Raw genomic sequence first — 12,615 nt, 5'->3', positions numbered from 1 at the left:
TGGGAGCACCTTCACCAGAAAGGCTGACCACCACCTTCTGCACCTTGCCAGCATCACTTACATCCCATAAAGGAAAAGGAAAATTGTGATCAAATTCCTTCAGCTTCTTTTAAGCTTTATGTCAACACAAGACAGTTAGACAGTAATAAACACACCGTGGGTCATTAATATCACTGGGCTGCAGCAATAAACATTCTTACAAAGCATGTAGGTCAAACCACTGCACAAGTGCAGACACTTTGTGGATTACAGGTCCATTTAGGTTTCTTGGTAACCAGCAATCTCCAATAAAACAAGGTCCCCGGCTAATTGCTGTCATAACATCCAGGTGTTGCAGAGGATGTCAGATATTCCATGGAGACTTTGTAGATTGGATTCAAAATTGGTTTAGCCATAGAAGACAGAGGTTAGTGGCGGAGGGGTGTAATTCTGACTGGAGGTCCGTGACCAGTGATGTTCTGCAGGAATCAGTGCTGGGACATCTATTGTTTGCAACATATATAAATGATTTGGATGAAAATGTAGGTGAGCTGATTAGTAAGTTTACAGTCGACATGAAAATTGGCAGAGTTGTGGATAGTGAGAAAGGTTGTCAAAGGTTACGGCATGATGCAGACCAGCTGGAAATATGGGTGGAGAAGTGGCAGATAGAGTTTAATCCATACAAATGTGAGGCGTTGTGCTTTGGGAGGTCAAATGAGAGAGGAAACCATGCAGTAAACAGCAGGACCCTTCATAGCATTGATGGGCAGAGGGATCTTGGGGTGCAAGTGGCTTCCTGAACGCAGCAACACAAGTACATAGGGTGGTAAAGAAGGTGTATGGCATAATTGCCTTCATTGGTTGGGGTGTTGAGTACAAAAGTCAGGAAGCGATGTTGCAGCTGTATAAAACTTTGGTTTGGCCACATTTGGAGTATTGTGTGCAGTTCTGTCCACCCCATTACAGGAAGGATGTGGAGGCTTTGGAGAGGGTGCAGAAAAGGCTCACCAGGATGTTGCCTGGATTAGAGAGTATTAGCTATAAGGAGAGTTGGACAAACTTGTATTGTTTTCTCTGGAGCGTCGGAGGCTGAGGGGAGACCTGATTGAAGTATATAAAATTATGAGAGGCATAGATATGGTAGATAGAGTTTTTTTCCCCCAGGGTGGAAAACTAGACGGCATAGATTTAATGTGAATAGGGGAAAGTTTAAAGGGGGTTTTCAAGTTTTTTATGCAGCGAGTGGGAGGTGCCTGGAACAGGCTGCCAGGGAGCTGGTGGAAGAAGATATGACAGCAATGTTTAAGAGGCATTTAGACAGGCACATGACCGGGACATGGACCACGTGCAGGCAGAAGGGATTAGTTTAATTTGGCATCATGACATCGTGGGCGGAAGGGCCTGTTCCTGTGCTGTTCTGTTCTGTGTTCTGGGTAAGATCACTGCTGGCCTCACTGTTTAAAAATGGATCTTGGCCAACTGAATACTGCTCCAACATTCAGTCAGCGATAGTTCAGATCGGTTTACTCAGGGGAGCAGTTGTGAATTAAATGTTGGAGACAAACTGAGAAATTGTTGACAGAGAGATTGCAGCAAGAGAGGGAGCGGAAAGAGAGAGGGAGAGCAGAGGGACAGAGCAGAGAGAGAGAGGTGTAGAGAGAGGTAGAGAGAGAGGGAAAGAGAGAGAGAGAGAGCAAAGATATAGAGCAGAGAGAGGGGTAGAGAGAGCAGAGAGAGAGAGGGAAAAAGAGAGCAGAGAAACAGAGCAGAGAGAGAGCAGAGAGTGCACACACACACACACACACGTGTGTGTGAGACTGAGTGCATTCATGCACATGTGTGTTTGTATGAGAGAGGGAGTGTGTGTGAGTGAGTGAGAGTGAGTGTGTGACTGTGAGAGTTGTCAATGTGATTGTGTGAGGAAGTATAAATGTGAGTTTGTAGGGAGGGTGGGCTAAGGAGAGGAAAGGGAGGGAGAGGAGGGAGCAAGAGAGGCCATGGGAGAGATGGTGAGAGGGAGTGGGCAAGTGGGGAAAAGGGATGGGGATGCTGTGGAAGGGGAAGCCAGGGGAATGGAGACAGAAGCCAAGACTTGTATTTTGAAGTGTATGCCTGGCGGTGAACGTGAGCTGCTACAGGTCACCAACACGCACTGGTCAGAAGATGCCGGACACAAGCAATACAACGAGTTTAAGTCAGCAGGGTTTGAGATACAATCCTAGTGGTAAGAAAGTTAAGTTGCTTTCACCTCTGCTCCCTTTGATACAAAACACTTCACCCACTGAATTATTTCAAAATGCAGTGATACTATGGGGAACGGGACCAAGAGCAGAATTTTGGGATTGTTTTGCATCACTGTTGTAATAAAGGAAACAATTTCTTCACAGCAGGATCCAACAGAGAAAACAGTTAATATCTTTGGACCTTAACTGAAGGTTGTATATTGGCTACAGGACACCACAGAGAGATGCCTTCTCTTCAAAAGTGTTCCATCACATCTTTTATTCCTCCTGAGATGTTGCCTCAGTTTAACATCTCATCCTAAAGACAGCACCTCCAACAGTGCAGGAGTTGCTTGGAGGTGTCAGCCAAGATCTTTTTGTGCTCAAACCTCTGGAAAGCCTCTTGATCCTACAATGTTCTGACTTCCATCCTCTGCTGACAATTGCCTGATTACCTTCAGCAAGGAAGAACACCCACACAACTTGTTTGAGAGACAGTGGGGAAATATAGTGGCTGTTCGTCCAGCATTGAGAAACGTTTTCATGCCAGCGACATCGGCACCGTCTGAACTGATGCTGGAGTGGGTTTAACTGAGTGGTGAGTGACCTAGTTTGAAGCAGGAACAGCCACAAACTGAGCTCTAAATCACCTCAACCATCTACTTCATTGCTGTTTCATCAGCAGAACAGCTCGACCTCTCAATGGTGTAACAATGATACAGCGGAAAGTATTTCAACAGCCATGGCTAGAACATGGAGTTCACCCTTACTTGGTGTGATGGAGAAGGATATAGAGCATTCCCCTGAGTTACATGAGGAAAAAGGGGAGATAGCTCAAGTAGACTAGTTGGGCTGAATGGCCTACACTGTACTATAGATCATCTAATGGAGTCATATTAAACAAATGCAGAAGTTGGCTTTTATGCTCAATGGGGTCCTAGTTCTTGACTCCTGAGTAGGAAGATGCTGTAACACCATTAACATTCATGGGAGACACAAGAGATTCTGCAGATGCTGGAATCTGGAGCAATACACAAAAAGTACTGAAGGAACTCAGCAGGTCAGGCAGCATCCATGGAGGGAAATATGGAGGGAGATCCCCTCCTCCATCCTTTAATCCATGGTCCACTGCCCTCTCCTATCGTATTCCTGCTTCTTCAGCCCTTTGCCTCTTTTACCTATCATCTCTCAGCATATTACATCTCCTCCCCCCCCCCCACCTACCTTCCCCCCTCACCTGGACTCACCCATCACCTGAACTCACTTGTTACCTGCCTGCGTGTGCTCCTCCCCCTCCCCCTACCTTCTTATTCTGGCTTCTGCCCTCTTCCTTTCCAGTCCTGATGAAGGGTCTCGGCCCGAAATGTCGACTGTCTATTTCCCTCCATAGACGCTGCCTGACCTGCTGAGTTCCTCCAGCGTTTTGTGTGTGTTGCTCCAGATTCCAGCATCTGCAGAATCTCTTGTGTCTCTGTTTCGCTATACTACAATGGACCTTTTCTTTTGTTCTAATCGTATTCTCTCTTGTAAAAATTGTTCATAATTTATGCTTAATTTATATTTTTCTTCTGAATGTTGTGCATCTGATGTTAAGTGCGTGTGGTGCTGCTGCAAGTAAGTTTTTCATTGCACCTGTGCGTACATGTACTTGTGCATATGATAATAAACTCGACTTTGAAACCATAAAGCAAAGGGCTGCATACATAGAACTGAAGTACAGCAAGCAAGGCTACATGACATGGAGAACGGCTATGGGACAAATACACGGCCCGTGAGTTACAACAGACAGAGAACCAGCCTACCTTGTCCCCATCATCCCCTGGAAGACCTGAAGGGCCAGTGGGACCTGGCAAACCCAAGGAACCCTGGATTCCATCCTGACCTGCAGGCCCCAAAAGGCCTTTCTCACCCTGGAAGAGAGAAGGTGGTCAGCAGGTAAAAAGATTCAGTTAACAGTTCGTCCCCTCACTCCACCTCATTGAAACCTACTGAATACTGATAGACCTGGACACAGTGGATCTGGAGAGGATGTTTCCATTAGCAGGAGAGTCTAGGATCTGAGGGCACATCCTCAGAATAAGGAGTAGTCCCTTTAAAACTGAGGTGAGGAGTAATTTCTTCAGCCAGAGGGCAGTGAATCTGTGGAATTTGTTGCTACAGAGGGCTGTGGAGGCCAAGTCACTGGGTGTATTTAAGGCAGAGATTGATAGGTTCTTGATTGGTAAGGGGGGTTAAGGGTTACAGGGAGAAGGCAAGAGAATGGGGTTGAAAAAAAAATCAGCCATGATTGAATGATGGAGCAGACTTGATCCTGGTCTAATTCTGCTCCTACATCTTATGGCCTTATGGTTTTATGGCCATCCAGAGCTCGCCCACACTGTCCTACCGCAGACATCCTGTTAATGTAGGGTCTAAAGGGGCATCCTTTCTATTCTGTGTGCCCTCTGGTCCCAGACTGGAAACATCCTCTCCACATCCACTCTACCCAGGCCTTTAAATTGACTGCTTACATTCCCAAGAGTCACCACACAAGTACTTCAGCAGCTGCAAAAACACCTGGGATATCTTGAAAGGCTTTCTTAACTTCCTTCTTGCAGTCTCACTGACAAATCTTGGATTGAAGTAAGACTTACCACGACTCCTTTCTCTCCAACAGGGCCCGGGGGTCCTGAACCACCAGGTCGACCAGGAAGACCTATGGCACCAACCTGACCATTGGGTCCACGTTCTCCTGTGGATCCCTGCAGGAAGACAGCGAATGGTTAGGTTAGCCAGTGTACCAGGTAATCCTTGGTTGGGCTGGCTTTGTGCTTGACCTTCATGTGCATGTTACCATCAAAACCCAAACCTTCAGAACAGACGTGGATGCCTGGAATGCATTGCCTTATAGGGTGGTGGAGGCAAATTCATTGGGGGCTTTTAAGAGGGGCTTGGATGGGCACATGAATGAGAGGAAAATAGAGGGATATGGGCCCTTTGTAGGTAGGAGGGATTAGCTATGTTGGCACAACATTGTGGGCCGAATGGCCTGTTCTATGTTCTAGTGTCGACAGACATCAAGATCATCATGGATGAGGTCTGTCTCTGTGTTGTATTATTTTACAATTCATTTCAAAATCCACCCAAAACTACAAATCAGTTCATTCCTTCATTCCAGGGGAACAAGACCAGCTCACGTCATTGTTTGCAAAGCAGCTCTGCAAGCTGTTATCAATCTGGTGAATTGGATCTCCCAAAGCCAACCCTCTTTTCTTAAGGAGAGGAAATGCTGCTCCCAGCTGCCTTGGAAGCATTGCCTGGATGTCAGGATACCAGAGGGCTGGTGCAGCTCTGTCCCTAGGGGATGTAGGAGGGTATGACACTAAGATGGAGTTTAACACTGTGTCTCTGACTCACCGTTGGCCCAGGAGGACCGGGTGGCCCCTCTCCTCCTTTCAATCCAGGGGGACCCTGCAGAAAGGAAGAATACGTCAGTGATTATGGTGAAGGCAATCAAGAACGCTCTCAGATAAAGATGTAACCTGCGGCCAAGTGTCCAGGCCCTAATTACCCTCCGTCGAATCTGTTTGCATGCCTGACACCAGACTCCCAAAGCAGACACTCTATTCCCAGTTCTTTTGTGGGAGAAGGTTACCAAGCAGACAGAGAGAAAGGTTCAAGGATGTGCTCAAAACTTCCTTGAAGAAATGACACATCCTCACTGACTCTTGGGAACCTCTGGCCCATGACTGCTCAAAGCAGGTAAGTAAAATTACCTGAAGAACAACAGTGAAACTCATGGAATTTTGCAACCATCCAGTCGTTCCATGGCCTTGGAAGTGTTGTCAAGGAGGCAGATTATCAGAAAGCTAGTGTTGCACTGTCCCTAAAGGGTGTGGGGGTATCACATCAGGTGGAGTTACTGATAACTAATTTGCTATTACAGATTTATTAAATGATTTTAACTTCCCATCTGTGGTTATGCGATTTGAACATGTTTCTGGATCATGCATCCAGGATATTGGCCCAACAACTTAACAAGCATGTTCCTGTCTCAGGTTACAAGGCACCAAAGTGGTTGAGAGCTTCAAGTTCCAATGTGTAGCTTGTCCTGGTCAAACCATGTAGATGTTATGGCCAAGAAAGCTCACCAGTGTCTTCTTTCCTCAGAAGGCTGAGGAAATCCAGCATGTCACCGATGAGCCTCACCAATTTTTACAGATGTACCGTATAAAAGCATTCTATCCGGATGCTTTGTAGGTTGGTGTGGCAACTCCTCTGCCCAAGACCACAAGAAAGTGCAGAGAGTCACGAACACAGCCCAGTCTATCATGAAAACCAACTTCCCCTCCATGGACTCTGCCTACACTTCCCACTGTCTCGGGAAAGCAGCCGACATAATCAAAGACCCCCTCCCACCCCAGTCATTCTCTCTTCTCCCCCCTCCCAGAAGATACAAAAGCCTGAAAACGTGTACCACCAGGCTCAAGGACAGCTTCCATCCCATTGTTATAAGATGAACAGACCTCTTAAAGACGAACTCTTGATCTCTCAATCTACCACATCATGGCCCTTGCACCTTATCGTCTACCTGCACTACACTTTCTCTGTAACTGTAACTCTATATTCTGCATTCTGTTATTGCTTTTCCCTTGTACTATCACAATGTATTTATATTTGGAATGATCTGTCTGGATGGCATGCAAACTCTTCATTGTCTCTCGGTACACATGACAATATTAAACCAACCAACAATTACGCCAAGTACGTCAGTTGTCGTCAATCAACACCTTCCCGAGATCTAAGAAGCAGCAAAGGTGAGGGAGCACCTCTCAATTGTCGCCGCCCTATTCAAAAACCCACAGCTACTCACCAGTTCTCCTGGTAAGCCCCTGGCTCCTTCAAATCCCCGTAACCCTGGTGGACCATGTTTTCCGGGAGAACCGATTGGGCCTGGGTCTCCCTGAAAGGAGAAAAAAAGCAGTGAACTTTCCCGAGGACAAAAAAACGTTCAGAATAAATGTCAGCTCCTTATGTTGCCTGAAGCAGGCCCAGCGTGCGAGGTATAGAAAGCTGTGATCTTCAGTATACCAATGGTCTTCCTGGGCTGAGGAGATCAGAGAGGAATTTCCCGTTGTTATTTCCCCCTAATTGGTCCTGGTTTCCTTGTGCCTGGTCTGCAGAAGTGGCAAGGGTTTGGGGAGGTGGGAGGATGGACTAGGGAGGGCTGAGGCTACACCCTGGGGAGCAGCAGACGCCACTCCCCAGTTGTCTCTTTTCCTCCAGTTAGTCAAACCCAGTCACAAGTGTAGGCTTGGTCTCACTTCATTTGACGTTGCTGTTTCTATTGCCATCAGTGTGGTTCCCAGGAGGTACATCCCACTGGATTAGATGACGGGAAAAGGAAAGAGCTCCTCGCCTTTGAAGCAGAGATTAGAAACTCACAAGGGGGAGGGGACGGTGGGGGAACAACTTTGTCTCGAAGGCTCCACAGAAATTGTGGCCTTTATCTCCAGGGCATTCCTAGCATCAACAGTTAAGCTCTGAGGTGGCAGGGAAGAGAAAGCACCCGCGTTGGTTTTCTGACTGCACCAATGGCATGAAGGTGCAGTGAGCAACTGGTGAGCGTTGGGCACTGAAGCCAGGAGGGTAAAATCAGAAGCAAACTCCATGGACCATCAAATGTGACCAAACTTTCATTGAAAAGGAGGCCTGAGCCCCAAACGACAGGTGTGCGGGGAGAGGGGTCCCAAGCGTCCATGTAAACCTACCTTTGTGCCTTCCTTTCCAGCGGTACCTGGAATGCCTTGTTCGCCTGGAGGACCAGGAGCCCCTGGATGGCCACGTTCACCAACTGGCCCACTGTCGCCAGAGGAACCCTGATGGACAAGTGATGGGGAAAGTCATTTCATCCTGTTTGTTTTCCCTGGTTCTTGTACAGATCAGTTGCTAACACTGCACTGTACCCTCACAACATTAAGGAGGATCTGGGTGACCACTTGAATTGCCAAGATAATGGATCAGGTGCTGGTAAACGGGATTAATGCAGGTAGATAGAGTGATAGAGTCATATAGCTCATAAAAGGGCCCTTCAGCCCATTACATTAATGCTGACCTTTTTGCCCATCTACACTAACCCCATTTGCCCACATTGGGGACTGTATCCTTCTGTGCCTTGGCTATTTACTGTCTGTCTAAATTCCTCTTAAGTATAGCAATTGTATCTGAAACGATGATATTCATGGACAGGGTGGGTTGATAGGCCTGCATCTGTGTTGTATGCCCTTATATCTCTATGATATTAGTCATTTCTACTTGACACTGAATATAGAACATAGAACACTACAGCACAGTACAGGCCCTTTGGCCCACAATTTTGTGCCAACATTTTATCCTGCTCTATCTAACCCTTCCCTCCCACATAGCCCCCCATTTTTCTATCATTCATGCGTCTATCTAAGAGTCTCTTAAATGTCCCCAGTGTATCCTCCCCCACAACCTCTGCAGGCAGTGTGTTCCATGCACCCACCACTCTCTGTGTAAAAAAAACTTACCCCCTTATACCTTCCTCCAATCACCTTAAAATTATGTCCCCTCATGTTAGCCATTGTCGCCCTGGGAAAAAGCCTCTGACTGTCCTCTTGCTCTATGCCTCTTATCATCTTGTGCACCTCTATCAAGTCACCTCTCATCCTCCTTCTCTCCTAAGGGAAAAACCCGAGCTCGCTCAACCTATCCTCATGAGACAGTTATATCCTCATAATCTCAGTTAGAAGTGTTGGAACTTTTCTGAGGATGTTCATTTGGATCCGACGGTTTTTTTGAAGGTAAAGCAAAGTCTAAGCAGAATATATATCAACCTTGCAAAAACTTAATGCTTATATAGAGTCATACAGTATGAGAACAGGCCCTTCGGCCCAATGTCCATGCCGACCAAGCTGCCCAGCTGCGCTAGTCCCATTTGCCCACGTTTGGCCCGTTTCCCTCTAAACCCTTCCTATCCATGTACTTACCCAAGTGTCTTTTAAATGTCATTATTGAGTCCGCTTCAACCACTTCCTCTGGGAGCTTGTTCCACATACGTACCACCCTTTGCAGGTCCCGCTTAAATCTTTCCCCTTTCACTTTAAACCTATGCCCTCGAGGCTTCGGTCCCCATTCCCTTGGAAAAAGACTGTGTGCATTCACCCTATCTCTGCCCCTCCTGATATGATACACCTCTACAAGATCACCCCTCAGTCTTCTATGTTCCAGGGAATAGTCCTAGCCTGCCCCAACCTCTCCCTGTAACTCAGGCCCTCAAGAGCTGGCAACATTCTCGTAAATCTTCTTCACACTCTTTCCAACTTAATGACGTCTTTCCTATAACAGGGTGACCAAAACTGTACACAACACTCCAGGTGCGGCCTCAACAAAATCTTGTACAACTGCAACATAACTTCCCAACTATACTCAGTGCCCTGACTGATGAAGGCTAGTGTGCCAAATGTCCTCTTTGGCACCCTGTCTACCTATGATGCCACTTTCTGTGACTTTATGGTCTTAAAATATTTCTTTAAGTTGATAGTACATTTTCCACTAAAGTTTGGCTTTCCTGATTTGGCTGTTGCTACTGTGTCACGTCTCTAGGTGGCACCTCAGTAGGGTTTCCCCGTGATGAGTGACCGGTCACGCAGCCTCACCCACAGGGGCACACATCCACCACCAGATGGAGCTGCAGGTCCCCATTCCATAGCCTGGAGCAGCACCAAAACACTTAAAGGGAAATGCACCACGTTCCGCATTTTTGAAGCCACAGAAGGCGCCTGGGACGATTTAGAATTAGGATCACCATCAGGCCATTGAGCCCCTCAAATCTCCCCTGCCGATCCAAAGCCTCAGATTAGGCCAGATCCCAAGTTCCATTTCACAATACAAGGCACTGGAGGAACTTAGCGGGTCAGGTGGCATCTGTAGAGGGAAATGGACAGTCGACGTTTCGGGTCGAGACCCTTCATCTGGACTGTCCACTCCAGAGGAAGGGTCTCGACCCAAAATGTGGACCATCTGTTTCCATCCACAGATGCTGCTAGACCTACTGAATTCCTTCAGCCCTCTGTGTGTTGCTCTAGGCTCCCGCAGTTGGAGTCTCATGTGTCTTCCTGAGGCAAAAGGCAGGTGTTGAACTCACCACAGGCCCTCCCCATCTCCCTCAGCGAAACAAACCCATCCGTTGCTCAAGATTACAGAACCCAGTTTGCAAGGAGTTACCTGCGTGCGTAGGCTGATCCGAAGACCCTGGGCTTACCTGAGGTCCAACAACTCCAGGGGGACCAGGTGGCCCATTCTTGCCTTGGAAACCCTGCAGAGAAGACATCAGAAAAGACAATGAAGTTGCGAGCTTTGGCAAGCTTGAGCCCAGAGCAGCAGCAGAAGAGGTTACTCTGCGGGCGAATGTCAGGAGAGAAATAAAACATTGCTTTCTCCTTTCTTCAGGAGGTGATCAGAGACAGCAAATGAGAAACGCAAACATATTTCCTCGGAGCCTCTTTTTTAAACTTCAGAGCATTCCTTTATAGCCAATGACTTACTTTATTTTCTGAACTTGCGTCACTGTTGTAGGAAAGGTCCCCATATGGCAATATCTATTTTATAGGTAATGACTTAACTTGGACAAGTGTGAAGTGTTGCATTTTGAGAAGTTAAACCAGGGCAGGACTTGTACAGTGAACAGCAGGGCCCTGGAGAGTGTTGTAAAACAGAGAGACCTAGGGGCACAAGTACACAGTTCCCTGAAAGTGACCACATGGGTTAACAGGGTGGTAAAGGAGGTGTTTGGCACATGTGTCTTCATTGGTCAGGGCACTGAGTAGATGAGATATCTTTATTAGTCACATGTACATTGAAACAGACAGTGAAATGCACCTTTTGCGTAGAGTGTTCTGGGGGCAGCCCGCAAGTGTCGCCACGCATCCGGTGCCAACGTAGCATGCCCACAACTTCCTAACCCGTACGTCTTCAGAATGTGGGAGCACCCGGAGGAAACCCACGCAGACACGGGGAGAACGTACAAACTTCTTACAGACAGCGGCCGGAATTGAACCCAGGCCGCTGGCGCTGTAATAGCATTACACTAACCACTACACTACTGAGCCTGCCGAGTACAAGAGTTGGGATGCCATGTTACAACTGTACAAGATGTTAGAGAGACCACACTGGAGTATAGTGTGCAGTTCTGGTCGCCCTGCTATAGGAAGGACGTCATTAAGCTGGAAAGGGTGCAAAGAGATTCACAAGGTTGTTACTAGGACTGGAGAGCGTTTGTTATAAGGACAGGCTGGATAGGCTGGGACTGTTTTCCCTGGAGCGAAGAAGGTTGAGAGATGACCTTACAGAGGTTTATAAAATCATGAGGTGCATAGATAAGGTGAAAGGTCACAGTCTTTTTCCCAGGGCAGGGGAGTCTAAAACCAGAGGGCATAGGTTTAAGGTGAGAGGGGAAAGATTTAGAGGGAACCGGACGGGCAACTTTTTCACACAGAAGTTGTTGGGTACATGGAACGAGCTGCCAGAGGAAGTGGTAGAGGCGGGTACAATTACAACATTTAAGAGACACTTAGGTACATGGATAGGAAAGGTTTCGAGGGATATGGGCCAAAAACAGGCAAAAGGGATGAGCTTAAGTTGGCATCTTGGTCGGTATGGATGAGTTGGGCCAAAGGGCTCTTTCCATGCTGTATAACTCTCTTGACTCTTTGAGATATATCGGCCAAGTCACTGGGGTGAAGTTGACTTGAGTGCACTGGGGCTTTTGTGCCCACCCGAGGGAGCTGACTGGGCATTGGTGTAATGTTTCATCTAATAGCTGGTGCCTCAGACCGCATGGCACACCCTCAGTATTGCACTGAGAATTTCAGCCTGGACTTCTGTGCTCTGGGATATGACCTGCTCCCATAACCTTTGGGCTGTGAGCAGAGTGGGACATCAAACAACATCCAACACATCCAAGACTCTCGTAGTAGCGTGTGGCTATGACATCACACGACAGTGATCTGTGGCTTCGTTAACTGACCATAGCTCCAGTGCCAGCTGAGGCAGCATAGTGGCACAACTGATAGTCGCTGCCTCACAGCTCCAGAGACCCGGGTTCAATTCTGACCTCCCATGCTGTCTCTGTGGAGTTTGCACGTTCTCCCTGTGACCGCGTGGGTTTCCCCTGCATGTTCTGGCTTCCCCCCACATCCCAAAGACATGCGGCTTGGTAGGTTAATTGACTGAGGTTAAATGGCCGTGGTAAATTGCCCCTGGTGTGTAGGTGAGTGGTCAAATCTGGGGGGAGTTGATGGGAATGTGGGGAGAACAGGTCACAGGGTAAATTAACAGGGAATAGTATTGCTTTGTGATGTGCTGAGTGACTTCCTTCAATGCTGGAAGGGAATACAGAAATTCGGAG

The 12,615-nt window shown here is 47.5% G+C and overlaps 1 protein-coding gene across 2 annotated transcripts in view; it reads right to left on the bottom strand.

Annotated features, from left to right (window-relative positions):
• Positions 1–12,615, bottom strand: part of LOC127584886 (collagen alpha-1(XI) chain-like) — a 327,113-nt gene that overhangs the window by 91,309 nt on the left and 223,189 nt on the right. For both annotated transcript variants that reach the window (XM_052041855.1, XM_052041856.1), the window contains 6 exons: positions 10,471–10,524; positions 7,955–8,062; positions 7,057–7,146; positions 5,601–5,654; positions 4,838–4,945; positions 4,007–4,114 (listed from right to left, as the gene is read on the bottom strand). In XM_052041855.1, the coding sequence (XP_051897815.1) occupies positions 4,007–4,114; positions 4,838–4,945; positions 5,601–5,654; positions 7,057–7,146; positions 7,955–8,062; positions 10,471–10,524 (522 nt within the window). The remainder of the gene's footprint in view (positions 1–4,006; positions 4,115–4,837; positions 4,946–5,600; positions 5,655–7,056; positions 7,147–7,954; positions 8,063–10,470; positions 10,525–12,615) is intronic.

The sequence above is a fragment of the Pristis pectinata genome, chromosome 31, assembly GCF_009764475.1.
Source record: "Pristis pectinata isolate sPriPec2 chromosome 31, sPriPec2.1.pri, whole genome shotgun sequence".
Taxonomy (NCBI): Eukaryota; Metazoa; Chordata; class Chondrichthyes; order Rhinopristiformes; family Pristidae; genus Pristis; species Pristis pectinata.
The sequence above is the reverse complement of the archived record's forward strand: the minus strand, read 5'-3'. Positions and strand labels throughout refer to the sequence as shown.